The sequence below is a fragment of the Lygodium microphyllum genome, chromosome 2 (assembly GCF_053477565.2).
Source record: "Lygodium microphyllum isolate KBCC chromosome 2, Lygodium_microphyllum_v1.1.10, whole genome shotgun sequence".
Taxonomy (NCBI): Eukaryota; Viridiplantae; Streptophyta; class Polypodiopsida; order Schizaeales; family Lygodiaceae; genus Lygodium; species Lygodium microphyllum.
In genome coordinates, this window is record NC_141136.1 from 156643871 (window position 1) to 156666111 (window position 22241).

A 22241-nucleotide genomic window follows, 5' to 3' on the forward strand; every position below is an offset into this window, starting at 1 on the left:
TCAAACAAAGGATGCTTAGTGGCTTGCTAGGACTTACAAGGGTGATGTAAAACCGCTTTCAGCTTTTGTTGTTGTTACTGTATAATAATAAAATAAAATAAAATAAATAATAAATTTGTGTCCAAGGAGGGAGGATGGTTAGCTCACCAAATTAGAAAATAGATTGTATGTGAGAAAATTAGAATTAGCTATGAAGGAGAGAGAAACGAGATAGTGAGAGTGAGTGAGTTGAAGCAAAGGAGTAGTGTACTTGTTGAAGTGAAAAGATAGAGTAAAGGCATAACTTAAGTTAGGTCAAGGATTGACCTAACCAGCCCTCTACCAACTGACTAGAGTTAAGCTAACTCACTCTAGTTCCTAGTGTCACTACTTTAAAATGTGAAGACACTAGGTAGACACACTAAAGCAACACTTACTAAAGTGTCCGCATTAGACGAATTATATGGGCATTGCTTAGAAGTGATAAATTCTAACATTCTCTTACAGTGCCAATGTGATGAAGTACACGGATGATCAATCACCAAAGGATAATAAGTTTAAGAACTTTTGAAAAGCCTGAAATTTCTCGCGTGATAGTGCCTTCGGGAAAATGTGTGTAACATTTTTCTATGTGGGTACATACATTAAGCTAATCTCTCTTGCATAGCATCTCTCTTTGATATAATGGTAAAGCATCTCAATGTGTTTCGTGTGAGCACGATTTCATGCCACTACAATAGCACTTTGAATGCCAAAAAGAATGGGTGTAGGATCCTCCAATGATAATTGTAGATCAGCCAACAATTTGCACAACCATACACATTCCATTGTTGCTGTGAAGGTTGCCTTGTACTCTGCCTTACAAGACGAGGTAGCCACTGTAGGCTATTTCTTGCTTAGCCATGAAATGCATGAATGGCCCAAAAGGAAACAATATCCACTAGTAGATTGCCTAGTGTTTGTATCACTAGCCCAATCTAAATCACTGTAAGCTTGGTAAGCGTAAATCTCCCTTTTTTAGGAAATAAGAATGCATGTGACTGAGTACCTTGCAAATATTTGAAGATCCGCTTAAGAGCTTGCCAATGTGGGTTGTGCATATACTTTCTTACTTGAGATGTTGCATATTGAATGTTAGGGCGTGTGTTGCAAAGGTAAATAAGACAGCTAGCAGGTTGTAAATTGCAACATCATGCATCTCTTCACCATCATGCATAGACATCTTTAAGCTTAGCTCCATAGGAGTGCATATAGGTTTGCAATCTTGCATATTAAACCTATGTAAGTGCTTATCCACATATTGTGATTGTGACATGATGATACCATGTTGATTTTGGGTGAATTGAATCCCCAAATAATAGTGTAGGCAGGCCATATCTAACATAGTAAATACATGTTTTAATTCAGCCTTAAAATCTGCAAAATTTCCCTTTGTAGATTCATTAAGCACCATGTCATCTACATAAAGAATGACTATTAGCAAGCCCCTTCCATTCATTCTTAATGTATAGAGTGGGAGTAGTTGGGACTATTTTTGAACCCTTTGTTGACCAAATAAGCATCAATTTTAGAGTATTATGCATGAGGAGCTTGTTTGAGACCATAAAGAGCCTTATATAGCTAGTATATCATGTGCTCTTTCCCCTTAACCACAAACCCTAGAGGTTATGACACAAACATCCTCATGGAAATCCCCATTCAACAATGCAATCTTAATGTGCAATTGATGTACTTTCCAGCCATAGCAATCATACATCTCACCATACTCATATGGGATGTAGGAGCAAATGTTTCCTTATAATCTATTCCCTTTTTCTGCACATAGCCTCTTGCTATCAACTGTGCTTTGTACGTGTCAATTGTAGCATCAACCTTGTGTTTGAGTTTAAAAACCCATTTTGTGCCAATGGCCTTCTTGCTAGGTGGTAATCCACAAGATCCCATATAGAGGTAGTTCTTGCCGCTCCCAAACTACCAACTCTGCGTGGAATCCCACGGGGATGTCATTAGGGCACGGTGGGAGGGGTGCGGACGGCAGCACGATTGGCGTGGCCCTTAGTTGCTTCCTGGTTTCTTCGACTAACTTTCTCTGTCTTTCCCTAAGCGCGGCTTGTCTCTCCGCAGATGGATCAACTTGTTGTTGCTCTTGGGAATGCGGCGAGGGGGGTTGTGGGATCATCTCTTACTCATCCTGTATGGCCTGCATCCAATGAACATCTTGTTGAGCTTCGTCCAAGGAAGTAGGCTTATGATCATCTAACAGTGAGCTCATAAATACACGCTCATCACAATCATCTACTTCCACAAAAGAGCCAAATGTGCCTTGCATCATGTGCTGTATGTCTAGTAGCCCTTCTAGTGCATTGAGGTAAAGGAGCATCCATTTTGCTCTCGTGGAGAGTTTGTAGCAGTCATCTTGGGATTGTTTTGTCGCATTTACAGCAACCCTTTCATGTTGTATTGTATCTTCCAGCCAAATGTGCTCCCCTGCATCATGTGTTGCATGTCTAGCAGCCCTTCTAGTGCAGTGAGGTAAAGGAGTATCCATTTTACTCTTGTGGAGAGTTTGTAATAGCCATCTCAGGACTGTTTTGGTTGCATTTACAATAGCCCTTTCTTGCTATATTTCATCTTCCACTGCATATGGCAAACCGTCATCAATATCCTACTGTTCGGGAGCATATGGTGCAGCAACAACTTGCTGTATTAAGTTTGTGTTGCCATTTACAGCAAGCATGGACTCCAAAGAAAGTGGTAAAAGACCCTCAAAGATATCGCCAATGTCATGGGTGGTTGGCGTTTGAAACTGGTTATGTGAAAATACAACATTTTCAGCAAATATGACATTCCTACTAACAAAAAGTTTCTTCGTGCATGGATCATACAAGCGATAGCCCTTGGTCTCCAAACTATAGTCAATATAAATATGCATTTTACACCCGTGTTATTAAGCTTCCCACAAAGCTCTTTCGGAACATGTGCATAGCTATGCAACCAAATACTCGAAAGTAGTCAACTTTGGGTTTTATACCATGCCAAGCTTCGAATGGTGTGATCATCTTCAATGCCTTAGTGGATACTCGATTCAACACATGATTTGCACACTAAAGGCCTTCCAACTAAAATTTATGAGGCAGTCCCTTTCTTTTTAACATAGAACGAGTCATCTCCAAAAGAGTGCAATCGTTCCTTTCAGTAACACCATTTTGCTGAGGGGTCATTCAAATAGTGGCTTGACATGTAATGTCATGATAAAGCAAATACGTCTCAAAAGCATGAGACATGTATTCCCTCCTTCTATCCGTGTGAAGTGTCTGCACTTGTAAGCTAGTTTTAGGCCCAAGCTTTGCAACAAGATGTTTAAAATGCATGAATACATCAGATTTTGTGTTCAACCCATACACTCATATAAACTAAGCATAGTCATCAATAAATGTATCAAAGTAAAGATGACCTCCAAGTGTATGTGTCTTCTTTTGAAGGTAAACTTGTGTATCTTGTTCAAAATACATCCATTGCATGCATGAGGAGGTGGAGCCTTCATTGGAGGCAATGCATCTACCATATGACACCTCTAAAGGGTCATGAAACTCCCAAAACTCGTATGTTCATAGCGGGCATGCCATAGCTCTGCATTCTGCATAGTGGGCAAAAGGGTAGTTATTGCCAGAGTGTCATGAGGACATGTATTTTTGAAACCTCGCTTAACATGTGGATTTTAATCACATGATTAAGTAAATGTTGCACATGTGAGGTGTAAGTGGGGTTAATTTACAAGCCCGCGACACGAGGAAATCACGGGACGTCAAAGGCAATAGTTGCTATAAGTTACGCCGCACAGGTACTTGGTGGTATTTGGTGCTAGTTGTTGGCCTAGGTCATTCATTTGGCCATAAGTGTCAATTGGTGACACTAGAGAAGTGGCGTTTAATGGTACCTAACGCCAATCTGATGGTAAAAAATGGCGCAAACACACTCGGGAATAGAAGATGCCTAGCCAATTTAATTATTGGCTAGTCAGATTATTTTTCAGGGCGTCAAAATAATTATTAGATTAATTTTCAGTATTTAAAGACTGACAATTAATATATAATTATCGATAATGTTGGAAAAACCAATTGGGAAGGCTATCACTTGTCAAAAAATGCCCATGCAAGACTGAAAAACGTCTTTAGAGGCTAGAGAGAGGCATTTTTAGTGTATTCTGCCTACAAGAGAGAGAGAGGAGATGCTGCTGGTTTGATTTGCAGCCATAGGAGGACCTTCTAAGAGGCAGCCAGGGGCTAGAGAAGACCAATCAACAGCAGATGACAGGATCTACAGGCTGTTGAGACAGGGCAGCAGCATCAAATGATTGATTTTCTTCAGTCTTTGCATCTACATGCTGTTGTGGCAAGGCAGCAGCTGCATTTGACTGATTTTCAGTCATTCTTCACGACAAAACTCTGAATTTTCTCTCTCTACATCTTTCTCTCTCATCTCCCAGCCATTTCATAGCCTTGCTCTGAAGATCTCAGCATTTGGACCCTTGGAGGCTGAGAAATTGCAAATTTCTATGCTGTAAACCCTAATTTACAGTAAAAATCAGGGTTTAAGAACAGGTTCGGAAAGCGTACCAAAAATTGGAAGCTCCAAGACTTGGATTTTTTAGGGCTGAAGGTGAATTTAAGCTAAATTCAGGTGGAGGACTTGCACTCGACAATCTTATTGTCCAACATTTTTCTCAGTACTTTGGGAATATGAGCATATGCAAGACATCTAAAAGTACGAAAGTGACCAACTAAGGTTTACGGCTGCACCAAGTCTAAAAAGGCGTTATACTTTCCAATGACTTAGTAGGGCGCCTATTCAAAATGTGACAAGCACACATAATTGCTTTCATTCAAATACCATGTGGCAATTTTGTAGCTTTCAGCATACATCTGGCCATCTCCACGAGTGACCGATTCTTCCTTTCTGTAGCCCCATTCTGGTATGGAGTTATGCAATAGTATATTGATATGCAATGCCTTTTTGCTTCAAAAAATTATTCAGCAAGGAAGATATATATTTCCCCCCTCAGTCCGAATAAAGTCTTAATCTGATAGCTGGATTGATTTTCCACAAGTGCAGTAAAAGCTAAAAATGCATCATACACTTCTGACTTTTTTACCAATGAATAAACCCAGCACACTTTGTTTGCATGGTTGCATATGCACTCATAAGTAGTAAAGGCTCTCTCTCTCTCCCTATGCCAAGGATTTGATGTGATTTCAACCCTTTTTTTAATATGTAATCATACAAGAACTTAGCATGATCTATTTTCTTCTACACTTGCAAAGTGGTGCTGATCCAATTGTTACCTCAGAATGCATTCCACATTCCGCTACCTAAATATGCTAGATGATCAAAAGTCACTTGAAATATATATACTTTTCTAGAGTATCATGCTACTACATTGCTACACAACCATTGGTGTAACTAATCATGCCAGGTTATGAAGCTCCTTTCAGCATTTGAGTATGTTGCATAAGCATCAAATTGCCATAGTTTACATGATGCCCCATGTGAGTATGCCATAACTTTGCTTGTGGGGTAGCAGAAATAATAGTAGATACCAAATTATTGAGTGATCAACCCAATGAGCATCTAACTCATAAAGTCCATGACATAATGTGCCAATGAGTACCAAAGTCAAGAATCCCTTATCCTTGACCATACATTTATCATCATCAAATGTGGCTTACATTTCACATTTTGGTAAAGAAGAAATTGACAATAAATTCTTATTTATCCCTGGCACATATAAAGCATCTTGCAAATGGAGAGTCAAGCCATCAATGGCTTTCAAAACAATCTCCCCAACACCTCTAACAAGATAAGAAGCATTGTTGGCACGTTGCACTGATTTGTCAACAGGATCTGCAATGGTAGAGGCAAACAAATCCCTGTGGGATGTAATGTGCATAAAAGTATCATTGTCAAAGAACCAAGTGCTAGCATCCTTTGTAGAGCTCAATGCTATATCTGCCCAAGAAGAAGCAAGTGTAAAAATAGTCGTCACAGTCAATGACAAAGGATGCGGAATCTATAGCAGTATCAGTAGAAGGTGCATTTGAAACTGACATTTCAAACTCCTTTTTCTCCTTGGCAATTCTTTTTTTGCATTCTGTGATATAGTGACCTGGTTTTTTTACAATTGTGGCACTTGCTTTCTTGGCTTGCATGCCCCTCTTGCTTCTTGTTGTTTTGTGAAGTTCCTGAACTTCAAGAACTTTGCGGAGCATTCCTAGACTGACTGCCCTTGCTCTTCTGTCTTGCCGTAAAAGCATGCTCAGAAGCTACAACATTCACCCCACTATTCTTCCTTGTTTTCTCTTCTTCTAGCAACAAACTAGCCAACTGAAGAAAAGCAACATTCTTCATCATGAAGGACCATAGGGAATAGTTGTTGCCATCCAATCTATCCTCTTTTGATACATAAGTAAAGACATCACTCTGTCCTTGATTTGCCATGATAAATGTCACTATTCCAAATGCACAAGAGCGATAACAAAAGCTGGCCTGACCTGGAAATCTGAAAATTTCCAGAAATTACAGCAAATGCCAAGCTGTAATCAACTAAACTATGTCGCACTTGACCACTATTATTTCAATGTGCTGAAAATTTTCCAGATTTCAGCAAGCAACGTGCTGCCCAATGCAAGAACAATGCTCAACAGCACTAAAAACACAAAAGCCCCAAATTTCCTGACCCAAATTCCAACAATTTCTGCAACTTGTGCACTAAAAACCTGCTGTGGCAGTTATTGAACTTTCCTTGCAAAAGCCCCTTGCTTTGGCTGTGATATTTTGAATAGAATAATAAGATATACTTGTGTAGCCAAGGCGAGCCGAATAAGCATTGATGTGGCGGTCAGAGCTGTCAAGATAGCTTGTGCAGCTATCACAGGATAAGCAGAGCTGTTGGAGGTTGAAGGCGGATGAGCTGCGGGTGTTGGCGCTGCAGGCGGGATTGCTCAAGCTGGCGAGTTGTGTAGTCTAGTTGTAGGTAAGCCTGTTGGGGCTGGATAGGGTGTAGGCGCCGGCCTCAATAGGTTGCAGGGCAGATGGCTGGCAACAGGACAAGGTGGTAGTGATGCAGCTTGTTGGGCTGGCAGGCGATGGAGCTACAGAGCGGCCGTTGGCTGATGGATCAGCTACTGCAGCAGTTGCCGGACAAGGCGGATCTTTGTCAGCTATCGCCGGATTAATCTTGAGCTTTGATACAACTTGTTGGTTTGGAGATGGCAGCAGCTCTTAGCTCGGCTCAAAGAGTGTAGATAGTAGAGAGAGAGAGTGTGTGTGGTCGTTGCTTGACACTTGATAAGTTGGGAAGTGTGCGACTCAAAGTACAAAGTACAACCCTTAGACTTTAGGTTTGTGTAAGTGCCTTAGGGTGCATTCACGCACAAAAATTTGTAATGAGTGGTAAGTGATTGAATTGTGTAACATAAATATGCAAATAAAGAATAATGTGACCAGGGAGAAAGACCTCTCTTACAAAGAGTAAAAAGAGCCCTAGTGCCTACATGCGGATCGTCGACACTCCTGTGTGAGCGTAGGCGTGAGTAAAACCGAATAGTTGGTTTAGAGCCTATGCCATACCCTCGAATGACCCACCCTTATCATTTTGTTAATTGAGAGCTCACAATGCTACTACAAATGCTGAGTTAATGGAAGGGTTACTTCCTAAGCTTCACTCACAATTACAATGCTTTCCCCTAGCATCCCATTGTTGGAGTCATCTCCTTGACCGCTATGTGGTGAGAGATCGAACAGGATGTATCAATCTCAACCATGAGTTGCAAGAGCTTTCCACTAGGAAGGGGATGATTTGAAAGTCAAGTTGGTTGAGTATAGGCGGTTACTTGCTGAGTTTGCTACTATTGGCTTCTTGAAATAAGATGATGATAAGGTTACACCATTCCTAAATAAGGTGCCGCCCAAATACTTTGACATTATGCAGCAAGTCATTTAATTATCTCAAAGGCTAACCTTCTATAAGGTCAAATGTCAGTTCTTGCATGACGCACAACTATATGATCAAGTCCACAATAAGACATCTTTTTGATTTTGATATTCAAAAGGTTCTTTTGTATCCTCTTCTTCGAAGGGAACATTTGGAGGTGGCTAGAACTCTTAAGATGAAAAGGCAACCCAAGATAAGGGTCGTATCCTTCCCTAGAGAGAATCAAAGAAACCAAAGAACCTAAATCCATGTGGCAACAACTCCCAAGTAGAATAGGTTTTGCACACACTACCAAGGCTTAGGCTATGCAAATGAGGAGTGTCATACTAAGGCCCAAGATATCTCATCTAAAAATTCACAAGTTGTGACTGCATCCACCGGTGGCGTATTCCTACAGAGTCCAAAGGGGGTCCTTGTCTAGCTGTCGCATCTATTGATCCTACTTCTATTACTTAGCTGTAATGTGCCCCATGGTTGTCTAGGCATGTGTTTAGCGGTTCATCGAAAAATGAATCTAAGCATTACTGCTCGGCACTCCCATGGAATGTTTCGAGGTTTGTCGTCTAGGGTTTTCCGAGTGTGCCTTGCAATGGAACGTTTGCGGCTGAATCCACTAGGATTGACTTGAAATCTGGATTCCTAGTGGCCAAGGATCCTGGACATTTTACTTTATGCAGAGATACCCAAGCCGAAGAAGATCCTTTCCGCACTTGGTTCTAAGAGAATGGGAAACGAGAGGGATGCACCCCTCAACGTCTCTGCCTGTAGGGCCCGTAGGGCATAGTCCCATTCCGGTATCCTAAAATGGCATAAATCGGGTTCTAGCTTACTATCACCCAAAGATCATACGATTGTAGAACCTTGTGAGAAGCCTCCCAACCTTCTAGGACCACCCTTTTGTAGGACGGACCCGTCGGGGGTTTCATCCACTTGCTTCCCTCAATAGGTGTTATTTAGTTATCTAATTAGGTCCTATTACATTTACGTGTGATATTTAAAATCAGCTTTCTTAATTAAGCCTTTTAGGAAACAGGGTTTGTTCACGTAACTTACGGGACATAAAAACAGTTCAAACAGGTTCCTTGGAAACAAACTTTATATTAACATTTTAACTGAGATACAATTCTTGTCCAAAAAGGACGTTTCCTGCAATCCATGAGGATGCATCTTATCTCTTCCGAGTTTCCACCCTTGCACTAGTAACAAGGCCTCGAGAATCTATTTCGAGTCACATAGATCGTTTGAGTAGGACTCGGAGACAGGGAATTTACAGCAAGAGCCTTCCCTAGCATCCAAGCGTCCTCCTACATTCAAACTAACCCACGGAGAGACCTCTTGTGGCGGGTTTGGTCCATGTTCCCGTCACGTTATTTGGAACCCCCTTGGCTATGGTTGGCAGCTAGTTGGGGGTAGCTTAGAGCGCCCTCCATGAATTCAACTTGATTCATTATTCAAATTTCTTTTGTGAGCTTGGGTCATACATTCCTTTCACAGACATTGAATCTAGATTTACAAGTATAAACAACAATGAAGGCGAGTGCTTAGGACATCTGCTAAGGTGGAGTTCCCATCTTTGAACGCCTAGCGTTACCCTTCTTGGGTCTTTTTGCTTGGGTGTCAGTTCCCATTATCCTCTGAGGGACAAAGAATACCCTCTTTCCGACTTCACTCCTATGTAATAGGGATGAGCAATTATGTTATAGTTTCGGATGGTAGCTTCCGTAAGTTACTAACCTTTGGTTCTTATCTTAAGGTCCCAATCTAGGACTTCAATTGGTTAGTTAGTAACCATTTTCCCGCCTTAGAGGTTTTTGGGGTTCTAAGTTTACCCTAGGGTTTTCTTCCCTCAAAATAGCAGGAACTTGTGTTCATTCCTCTCGCAAGTCAAGCATAAACTAAGCCCATTTACAATCCTTAAATAGTTTCAAACATCGAATGCAACGTGGCGAATAGCCGTTCTTCTTGTGGATACGCCATTCGAGTTTACTTGTGTTAGCTTCGAGATATATTTTAAAAATGATATATCCAAGAGTGTTTTGGACCCATCGCGGCTCGTTATTGGGATAGAGACCAAAGAGCATGTTGACTCTAAGTCAAAATATGGTTGTAAGGACAACTTGACCTATTTGTGACTAAAGTTCTAGTTGAGTCGAACTAAATCTTGGCTTTACTTATCATGCAGGATTTCATTTACCAAACCGGCCCTTGCAATTAAGCTTAACATTTCACATGCGCATCTGAAATCTACCTTTTTAGATGCATCCCTATTATATGGTGCAACTGAGGCCATCCATGATGCCATGCAAGTTTTTCGTGAGTTGATGATGCGATGCGGGTCTCCATTTATGAAAATTCCTTCTAGTGCACTTATGCAATTCATAAGGCATGACCTAAGTATTTAAGTGCGAGTGTGCATCAGCTCATTGTAAATGCGAGTTAATTTGCTCCATTGGTCTACAAGATGCAATTCAGCTATACATAATATTTATGTTTACCAACAATCTATGATGCATTTGCGAAAGTTCGAACCTAATACTTGGCTTAATTACTTCAACAACCCATAGATACTCAATCTATTCGCTGCAATTCATGGTGGTTAAACCTTTTTAACTACCTTTTAAGTTATGCGCGTTGCGTGACTTCTTTCTAATGATGTCCATGCTTAAATGTTTGGTTCAAAATATTAGACATGGTAGCGGTACCTGGTTTTGGAGTGTCGAATTAGTGTTTATGCCCGATAACCCATTCGTGTTGATGGCGGCATCTTTACCCAATTCTCCTTCCGAAGTTGCGGCTTTTCTAGTTACTTGGGAGAGTTTACGCTTTGGGGCCATTTCGGAGCTTGGGATGCGTCCTTCACCCCTCTCGGAGGACTCCTTGATGCCAGAGTTCCCTACGCCTTGTCTTGACTTCCGCGATCTCCTTGTCAACTAGAAGCAATTGATGGAGAGGTTACGTGGACTCACGATGGGGAGAGAGGGTACTCGAGCCTTCGCCCAAGAAAGGAATTGTCCTTGGGCCTCTCTCTCTCTCTCTCTCTCTCTCTCTCTAGGTTTCCCTTCCCTCTCCTCTCTCTCTCTCTCTCTCTCTCTCTCTCTCTCTCTCGCGCTTAAGCTTAGCAGCAGGAGGGTAAAGAAGAATGGCCTGTTACTGCTTTTTGGGGGGGGGGAGGAATTTATAAGGGATACGGTGGGTAATAATTTGGGGGGGGGGGGGGGGGGGTGTGTGACACGAGGCTCCCTTCCTTTCTCTCCATTCAGGCGTGGCCAAAACGGCCTTCCATCATGCAATAGTTTGTGGAGGAGAAGAAGAGATAGTGGAGGTTTGGAGGTGGCACACGTGTGCTCTTACCCCATCTCAATCGTTGTCTTCGTGATCTTCGGCCTCCTCTATCCGCCACGTCGACTCCTTTTCCCTCACCTACGTCGACTCCTAGTTCATCTCCCCCTCCCTCCGCCAGCTGGCAGCGCTGACAAGGGGAGGAGGGGTCGATGTAAAATTTTTTTGTTTTGATTCCTTAAAAAAGGGGGGGGAGTCCTCATAACGGCGACGGGATATTACATCAGCCACCTCAATGGCATCCCATTGGATAAAGTTGCATATGAGCAGCCCTCTCTGCCCCAACCTTATAGGACTCATGAAGGTTTGGGTGATTGATGTGCTAAACCCATTATATTCAAATTTTCTCACATGTACTTTTAACCACCATTTCGAGGTCTCCTAATACACCCTAGTTCTTCTCCACCTTGCCATGAGTTTCATTGACAGGGAATGAACATGCACAATCGTGACAACAGCCTTAGGCTAGCACCTTCTAGGTCCCTTCGGGTACTCTAGGCTAGTCTAGCATTACTTAGTACTCATAGTTCATTAGGCTTATGAGTCAAACCCATAGGCTAATTTGTCCTTACACTACTTCACTTTAGGATTTTCTTTCATTTTTCTATTGCATCCACACATTTCTTTACTTTGTTACTTGTTAATTCTAGCTTCATTTACTTTTCTTTTGTTTAGCATTGAAGCATACACAAGTTCTAATCTTCTTTAGTACGTACATGGTGGGTTTTGTATTTCAATAAAAGGCTAACATACAGGCTTGTACCAGTACTTCCTAGGCGAGAGCCATGGGTTGCTAGCCATTCCTTTGTGGTTCTATCTTACTTTGAGACTTGCTCTTCTACCAACATGACGGCTTTCCCTTTCGAGGTGGATCTTCAAGAATCTCTCGATGCTACCACGACAACTTCTCCCTAGTTGTTTCAATTGGGGTGCTTCATCTTAATCTTTCTTCATGGTTCTTGACACTATATGAAAATCAATATGAAGTTTTTCATTCTTCAGCATCTACATCTATGGTTGAGAGGAGGCTCATACCTTTCACTAGATACTTGCATGTTTCGGTATTGCCCTTGAGATCGTCCTAATCTCTGTGTGTACTCACCCTTTGCATTGCGATCATTATCATCTTTATAAAAGGGCACTTGAGCAAGTGAATGATTTCACCCTTGAGGAACATTGTCCAAGTGGCACCTTACTGCATGTGCATTCTCATCATGTAGCATTCATCTATGCATCTCATTTTGCAATGTACTACTGATCACATTACTCCGATCGAATTCTCAGTTGTCTCCAATGACGGTACATACCTCTACACCCCTTTACTTCATCATCAATATGGTTGCAGGTGGCTAAGTACATTATTAGAATTTATCGGTTCTAGGCAAGTGCCCATGTAATTTGTGTGGTGTGGACACTCTAGTAAGTGTCACTTTAGTGTGTGTACCTAGTGTCCGCACATTTAAAAGTAGTGACACTAGGGACTAGAGTTAGCTAGCTTAACTATAGTCAATTGGTGGAGGGCTGGTTAGGTCAACCCTTGACCTTACTTAGGTTGTATCTTCACTCTATCTTTTCAGTTCAGCAAGGACACTCTACTCTCTTGCTTCAGCTTGCTCAGTATCATTTCCTTGTTTCTCTCTCCTCCATAGCTGATTTTGATTTTCTCACATTTGGTATCACAGTAGCTACTCGGCAGGTTCCAATCAGCCACCGCCATCGGTGCCGCTTTGCACAAGGTCTTGCCGCCACCAGCATTTGTTCATTCGAGAAAGGGCGCAACTGTTCAAAGCTTAACTGTTGTACAACAGTGACCAAGTCTACCAGTTCTGCCACCTAGCCACCAATTGCACTCCACATTTTTCAGTGAGCCTCTTGCCAGTGCTGCCTGACAGCAATGCTACCTTTTGCCCGTCTGTCCGACGCTGCCATTGCCTCCAAGTCTGTTGCCACCACCACAGCCCTGACTACAAGGTGCACGCCTAGGCAGCTTTGCTCTTTGCTCCCTGCTCGTAGCCACCTTCTGCTTCCTGCTTGACGCTTGCCTCTTGTAGACGCACCTTCTACGCCAACACCCCAGTGTGTGCAAGCATGAATATCACCCCATCTGCTCTGCATTGCTCCAAGCCAGCCATTGCCACCCTGTCGTGGTGCTGCCGCTAGCTATCACCTTGTGATGCTACCACCGCTAGCTATCAGCATTAGCCATCACCACCCAACTAGGTAGTGCTTGTTGAGATTTCTGCAATCACACCTACTTAGTCTCTTTGTATGGAGCAGTGTGGGCTCAGGACTAGAATCCCATAAGCGCAATAGAAAAAGTGCTACCATCCAGTTTTCTATAAAGCATTGTACTTACTCTCTTTGCTAATACAATGTCATAGTACTTTTGTCCTTCAGTAAAGTCTCTGTGTCATTGTCAATCTATACACAAAATTTTGTTTACGAGTCCAAACTTCCATCTTGGAACCTAATTTACTTGTGTAACAGTCAGTCATGTCAGTGTCTTCATGAACTGACTCTTTCTCTTCCAACATCCATAGCTTTTGCCTCAAGCCATGTGCTAGATCCATGTTTTTACATGGTATTAGAGCCATGGTGAGCATGGCATACATCAGTTTAGATCAATAAACCCCCCTTTCAACCTCTCTCCAACTCTACTCAGCTCAAGTCCAACCAATGAGTTCATTTTCTTACTCTATCTTCACCAACCTTCCATGGCAGCCATAGCCAAGCAGTACCAACCCTGCTTGGAGCTCTTATATCTCCACATCCAGGGAGTATCTCATGCTTCCTTTCGAGGACTTGTTCCCCACATCAGGGTGCTTCTTCTTGTCACCTGTGACCTCGACATTAGGCTGTATATGGCCCAACATTGTGAATTTTTCGGCTTGTTGCTTAGAATTGCGCTCGCCCTCTTCGTACTCATCTCGTTCTTTGTACACACTACGATTCAGGGTGCCATCATAGGGCATGGATAGTCCATGAAGTAAGCTTCATTTCTATAAAAAAAGTTTTGGAAATGATGCACTACAGCTCTTGCAATCTATGAAAAACTAGGCTGCCCAACAAACCCTAACTATGACTGCCATAGCCAAGAACCCAAAGCTTATCTTTCCGTTATTTTCTCTCTCCTGACACTCAAACCAAGCCTTTGCCACTCTGATCCATTGAATCTAAAGTTGTCGAGCACTTTGTTCAGCTTCAAATCAAGGAGGAGAGATTCTGAAGGTCATTCTGAAGGTCTCAAGCTTCGAGCCACAAGCATTAGTATCTCTTGATACTATTCATCTAGTGTCTTTTGGCACTTGTGCTTATCAAGTATACTCAAGATCAAGTCTTTTGTTGCTGAAATCTGAGAATTTTGAAGCTGATTTGATACTGATCCTCTAACTCCAGCATGGGCAAGGCCTCTCCGACAGTTTGCTTCAAAGGGGTTGGGCTTCACACTTGGTAGATCCGCATCAAGTTCATCCTAATGAAGAAGGGTCTTTGAGCCATCACCAGTGGCATAGAGAAGGAGCCTCATGATGCGGACCTTGCAGTCATTTGGCAAAAGAATGATGATAAGGCTCAGGCCATTATCAAACTGGAGCTAGATGACAGCTATATCCACCATGTGGATATGATACTTCACATGATACATGGAAGAGACTTTACACTTTGTTTGGTGCACAGTCTTAAGTCATCAAAGTATGGTCTCTTGATTGAATTCTTCGGGCTTGACATGAAGTCCAACACACCTCTTGCTACACATTTAAATTACATGGAAGGACTTCTAACTCAACTTGCAGGAATAAATTTGAAAATGGATGACGATATTAGTATTGGTGTTTTGCTTAAAAGTTTGTCTCCTGAATATAATAATGTATCAACCACCTTAATTAATATGCCAAATCCTAAGCTTGTTGATATTCAGGCATTACTGCTAGAGGAGGAAAAGAAGCTGAAATCTAAAGAAGAACCAAACACCTCTAGAGATGAACAAATGTTATATGTTGCAATAAGTACAAAGGCAAGAAGGACCAGCTATTTTCTGATTTTTGCAAAAGGACCAGACACATTGAAAAGTTCTGCCATTCCAGAAAGAGGTCCCAGAAGGCATATCTTGCTACAGTGAAAGAAGAAGAAGACCATGGAGCAAAGGAGGAAGAAGAAGAAGAAGAAGACCACCATGATCAGAAGGACAAGCCTCATCAGTCCTTCTATTCTCACTATTCTGATAGACTTTTTTAGCTTTGCACTACTAGCTCAAAATGCCTCTATCATACGCTTGTAAACTTCTCATGTAGGCTTGTATTACAGCCTCTGTACACTTTGTGAGGCCCTTGTTACAGCCTCTGGATGTCCACCATGTTTGTGGTATCCACACTTAGCCTTTTCTGCGACAACCTCTGGTGTTTTGCCATGTTTATGGTGTGCCCACACTTTGCAGGTGTTGCTCTCACTAAAACCTCTATACACTTTGTACTTCTAGTTATGATTGAGGAGGGGCGTTGAGATTTTTGCAATCACACCTACTTAGCCTCTTTATAGAGCAGTGTGGGCTCAGGACTAGAATCCCATAAGCACAATAGGAGAAGTGCTACCATCCAGTTTCCTATAAAGCATTGTACTTGCTCTCTTTACTAATGCAATGCCATAGTACTTTTGTCCTTCAGTAAAGTCTCTGTGTCATTGTTTGTCTATACACAAGATTGTGTTTATGAGTCCAAGCTTCCATCTTGGAACCTAATTCACTTGTGTAACAGTCAGTCATGTTAGTGTCTTCATGAACTCACTCTTTCTCTTCCAACCTCCATAGCTTCTGCCTCAAGCCATGTTCTAGATCCATGTCTTTACAGTGCCGCCTTCTGCGCTTGACTGTGGCTGCATTATCCACGTTTGTTGCCAGTTCGGCTGCTTGTTCAGCTCAATTTTGCCTCCTGAAGGTATCAAGCTCCACGCACATATCTTGAGGCATCCCAAAATTGGAGGTTTTGCTTGATTTCTCTCGCAACCTGCAAATCGATGTCCGATGACTTTGTCCAATTTCTACCTGATTTGTGCAAGAAATTTGAGGCTGTTTAGCCTAGAGGCTCCGACATGCATCATGAGTTAGATTCCAATTGTCGCTCACTATTGCCACACCTCCCGAGGTGACATTTCTACTAAAATTCAAGCTATAAAGTATAGATTTCTTCAAATTCTTTGAAATTTCAAAAACAAATTTGAGGCTTTTGCTTGACACGCACTCCAAGGTAGGAAACTGGCATGTCAAGGGAATAATGATTATTAGCTTTAGTATCTTTTATGACATGCTCTGGTTCCTTGTTTTGACCTTTTTGGGTGCTTTCCGTTGCTTGTAGTGGCCTTTAAAGAAATTATGTTTGTTTTGTTGCGGAGATCTGTAATGTTTTGATTGACATGCGGCAGGCAAGTCATTTAATAACTTTACAATCGTCCTCAGCAAACCAACTTGAATCTGAATGATAGTTCAGATTAAGTAAGATTTGCCTTTTGTGCCATATTTTATTAAGAACATTTTGATTTTGACTATTTTTGAGGTCTTTCATATAGAAGCAAACCCTTTTTCATGCCATTTGTTATCTTTCAAGGTTTGTGCTATGCACTCTTGTACCCTTTGTTCTAAGTCTTCTTCATTCTTTTGCTCTAAAGCCTTAAGTTTTTCTTAAGTAGGTGTTAATAACTACCCCCCTTTACAATAAACTGATTGGCTCTTTCTTATGGCCCTAAAACATGTAAATTACCAAACTTTCATTAAAGAAACGTGTTTCTAGAGAGTGTATGTATCCCATAAGCGAACTCTAATTGGGGAGAATCCACTCATCCATAACAAGGTTGTCACATCCTCTGGCATCCAATTAGTATCATCCAATACTGGCACAATACTAATCAGACTAATAAATCTTAGACCTACCTTTGATGCTACATCCGATTAAAGTTTTTTTTACATATAATTCATAGTCTATACTTAATGCTTGGACTTAAAACATAATTACTCAAAAGGAACGGCAAAAGAGAGCAAATAAGACTCAAGACGCAAGAGTATAGTATGAAATGGTAAACCAAGAACTTTACTATGAGTCAAGTGGCAATCTCATACAATAAAGGTATACAAAAATGGATCATGTGATAAAAATAATCAATTTCATATGACATAGGCTTTAGAGTCTAAGTACTCACATCACTCTCGCCATCAAAACTAGAAGTATCCTTGCTGGCACTTCAGGAGTCATCATGACCCTTAACAAAATCACCCTCACTAAGTACGTTGCTCTCCTGCTCATTTTTGGGCTCTCTAAGCTCTACACAAGAGGTAGTGATAGATGTATCCTCATGTGTTGCACTAGGAGTGCCTCTTGAGCCACCCCCACACCTTGTATAGCACCTAAGGGCCTTAGGAACACCATGGGTAGCCGGTGTCAATGTCAAAGTAGAAGCTCCACCACTAGTTGCGCAAGGGCGAACATTGACATGTCGGCATGCATGAGTGCGGGAGACCCGCCGGTCTATCTCCTCGAGCTCCAAATAACGATCTTTAAAGATTTGCTCCTTCTCCAAGTCCCTCTCATGAGGCACACTTTAAATTGTGCTTGCAAAGAGCTTGAGGCTTGAGCACATCTACGTTAACTTATATATTTAAAGGATAAATAACTTATACTAAATAAATAAAACATCTCTAAATATATTACATGATTTAATCTCATGAATAAACTAACAAGTAGATAGATACGGTATACTTGTCTTGCCATAGACATCTCATGCATGCTACGTAGTATGCATAGGTAATTCTTTGATAAAATTTAGTATGCATATGGCTAGTTAGTAACCATTGAAGTCGATGTTCAAGGATTTTTATTTCCATTGTATTCAGGGGACAAATTCTCTTCCATCTTGTTGCCTACTAGTCGTCAGCTGTGTGCTAATAGTAGCACTTTCTTTTTCCAACACCATTAGTAGCCTAGAGGATTACGATCTTGCTAAGATAGGGTGTCTTGTATCACCCTTTGAGGCCTCATAAGCTGCTTTGGGACATAGTGCTTAAAGGCAATATGATAGAAGATTTGTGTTAGTAGTGGAGTGATGACAGAATGGATAGGTGTATGTAAGGGAGTTTGGTGGTGTGGTAGTCAGCTGTCTTGAATAAAGCAGGCAAACTTCTTTAGGTACAGGTCAGTGAGACATCTTGTTTAGTGTTTTTCCGACTGTATGATGACCTCTGTCTCTTGGGAAGTCAGTCTAAAGGGTTTGTGTGGGCTCATGTCTATCATATGTAGTTCTTGTAACCTTATTTTTTGGTCCACTAGATGGAGACAATGATTGCTAGTTTTTGTTTTAAGCATTATAGTCCTCAAGTAAGAGTGTCTCTTATATAGAAGTCGAGACTGGCAGATATGATAAGTGGTCTGTAACTAGCCTTTCTTCCGTGGATGGGTGGTAAATCCCTGATTACAACTTAATTACAACAGCAAACAATTAATGCAAATTTGAAAATATAAATTTACCTATTGATCTTGGACAATATACACCCAATTGGCCCCAAAATTGGTGTTCCTTTCGGTATTTCTTTAGCTTTATTGAAGAAGAAGTTGATTTAGTTGATTTACAATGGGATTCTCCTAATCCCTTTCGGTATTTCAAGTCCCCTTGGTGTCCAAAGTGACTAGCAAGTCTTCAATCTATTTTGCCCCTTGATTCGGGCACTTAATTGGTCTTCACTCACTTCGTGGACGATGGAAATGCCCCAAATTCAATGGCTGACTAGTCCTCCACCTGAATTTAGCTGAAATTCACCTTCAGCCTTGAAAAATCCAAGTCTTGGAGCTTCCAATTTTTGGCATGCTTCCTGAGGTTGCTGCTGAACCCTGATTTCTGCTGTAAATTAGGGTTTACAGTAGAGAAATTTGCAATTTCTCAGCCTCCAAGGGTCCAAATGCTGAGATCTTCGGAGTAAGGCTGCGAAATGGCTGGGAGATGAGAGAAAAAGCTGTAGAGAGAGAAAATTCAGAGTTTTGTCGCGAAGAATGATTGAAAATCAATCAAATGTAGCTGTTGCCTTGCCATGACAACTTGTAGATGCAAAGAACTGAAGAAAATCAATCATTTATTGTTGTTGCCCCATCTCAACAGCCTGTAGATGCTGTCACCTGCTAGTGATTGGCCTTCTCTTGCCCTTGGCTGCCTCAAAAGGTTCTCCAATGGCTGCAAATTAGACCACAGCCTCTCTCTAGCCTCTCTTTTGCAGGCTGAATTTATAAAAATGCCTCTCTCTAGCCTCTAAAGACGTTTTTCAGTTTTGCATGGGCATTTTTGACAAGTGGCAGCCTTCCCAAATGGTTTTTCCAGAAATTTTTATAATTAAATATTAATTTTCAGTCTTTAAATATTGAAAATTAATCTAATAATTATTTTGGTGCCCTAACAAATAATCAGACTGGCCAATAATTAAATTGGCTAGGCAACTTCCATTCCCGAGTGTCTCTGTGCCATCTTTGACGATCAGATTAGCGTTAGGTACCATTAATGCCACTTCTCTAGTGTCACCAACTGACACTTATGACCGAATGGATGACCTAGGCCAACAACTGGCACTAGATACCACCAAGTGCTTGTGCAACATAACATATAGCAACTTTTGCCTTTGACATCCCATGTCTTCTTCGGGTCCCGGGCTCGTAAATTTACTTAAACCCCAGTTGCACCTCACATGTGCAACATTTACTTAATCATGTGATTAAAAATTAATCCACATGTTAAGTGAGGTTTCAAAAATACATGTCCTCATGACATGATCTCATTTGTTCAATTTGTTTAACATGCAGCTCACTTCTACAACTCTGAAGAACTTGGTGTGTTTCCAAAACATGAGCTTGTATAATTGATGTTAGTAGAAGATTTTGTGCTCACCATTTGTAAGAAAACTTTTCTAGGTTATCCAAGCTTGAATTAAAACCTCTATTCCTTAATATAGTTTAGTTTGCATATGACCAGTTAGTAATTACTGAAGTAGGCATTCAATTTAAGAATATCTACTTCCATTGGTGACTGTATTTATTGCACAAATACTCCTCCTTGTTGCCTACTACTTGTCAGCCACATGCATCAATAGTAGCTCTCTTTTTCACAATACCAACATACTGTAGTCTATTGAGACATTTAGTATTCAATACGGTTATGGTTCTGCTAAGAGAGGGGGCCCCATATCACTGTTCTTACCCATTGAGGACTTCTAAGCTGCTCTGGGACAGTGCTTAAAGGTGGTACATAGAAAGGCCTGCGTTTGTAGTTGGATGGATGACAGAATAGATAGATTCATGCAAGGAGCATGGTGTGCTCAGCTATTTTGCACAAAGCAGGCAAGCCTCTTCAGGGATAGGCCACTGAGACATCTTGTTTAGATTATAATGCTATGAGCAGCCGAAGTGCTTTTCTGACTGTGACCACTGTTTCTTGAGGAGATCTAAAGGCCTTGTGTGGGCCCACGTCGATGATGTGTACTTCCTGCAGCCTTATTGACTGGTCCAGATGGAGGTGGGAAGTGGCATGTTTTGTTTTCAGGCATTATGGTCCTTGAGTACGAGGGTCTCTCATGTATGAGAAGTCCTCTGAGTCTGGCATATATAACAAATGATTTTATTTGTTCAGTTTGGTTAATGTGCAGTTCATTTCTACAACCTCTTTAAGAACTTGAGGTGTATTTCAAAACATTAGCTTGTACAATCAATGTTAGTAGAAGATTTTTGTGCTTATTATTTTTGAGGATTTGTCTAGGTTATCAGTAGAATGAAAACCTCAGTTACACCTTTGTAGCAATGGCTACAGCCAGTGGTGTCTTAAACATTTCGTGGAGATAAATAAAATCCATAATTGTCCAATGGCCTTCTAGCTCTAACAAATGCAGGCGCCTTGGGGGGGGGGGGGGGGTGGTTTGTGTTGGGTTTTGTGGAAGGGGTGTTTAATGGTTTCCATTGTCTGTGCAGTCATGAAGAATCCTGCCAACCTGGCAAAGCATCAGGGTAATCCAAAGGTTGCACCTATCATAGCCAAGATGATGAGCAAATTTACAGGTTCTAAATAATGCTGGACATAGTTTTATCAAACAGAACCATTCAATGTTAAGCAAAGGCATTTTGGTCTCTGCTGTAATCTTGGGTTTTGGGTCTTGAGGGTGTCTGTAGTTTGTAAAAACAACTAAAGCACAAATTTGAATTATTACTGAGGTATCACTTTATGTATGAACTTGAGTAAAGAAAGTTGGCTCTTAAGTTGGACATGATCAATGTCTAAAAATTCTATTTTCCTATCAAGGCATTGGATTGTCATACTACTTAAACACACTTCAGTGGACTTGGATCATCCAAGTACAGCGTGTGCATGTTTGACTAAGACTACCTTCCATTTATCTACATTAAGACTCAAACTATCTACAAATTCAGGTATGCTATATGTAATGAAAAATTTAAGACATGTTTTTTGGCAGACACAAGAATCTTTTACTTGTTTTGATGGGCAAAATAGCCAAACTCAGGGATGAAAGCCGTCAAAGTTAGGCCTTAGTTGTGTGAAACGGTTTCGCACGTACAGCCCAGCAGTCCATGCCTACCCTCACACTTGGCTAACACTCTGTCAACACGATTAACATTGAAACTCGATAGACCCCTGAAAAGGATTGGAATTCGTCACGTAATTTGGAATGGGCAACCCAGAGGAATTTAATGGGGTGCTATTTAAAGCTCTCAAGATGTAGTGGTTGTCAACTTGGCATTAGCAAAATTTGCATAACAAAAGATTGTGCCACTATGCCATATAATATGTCGAATATTTTCGGAGAGGCTCATTAGTGGAATTGATCTAAAGCCATTGTGAAAGGGAAGCATTTTGCATTGACTAATTGTATGGTGAGTCTTGGCAACACATTATGGATGAGGACTAA

The 22241-nt window shown here is 41.2% G+C and overlaps 1 protein-coding gene across 2 annotated transcripts in view; it reads left to right on the forward strand.

Moving 5' to 3' along the window:
* The window catches only part of HIP1 (HSP70-interacting protein 1), a 52755-nt gene extending 31144 nt beyond the window's left edge, over window positions 1-21611 (forward strand). For both annotated transcript variants that reach the window (XM_087700182.1, XM_087700190.1), the window contains exon 11: window positions 21289-21611. In XM_087700182.1, coding sequence (XP_087556308.1) covers window positions 21289-21386 — 98 coding nt within the window. In that variant the 3' untranslated portion in view covers window positions 21387-21611. The remainder of the gene's footprint in view (window positions 1-21288) is intronic.
* The last annotated feature ends 630 nt before the right edge of the window (window positions 21612-22241 follow it).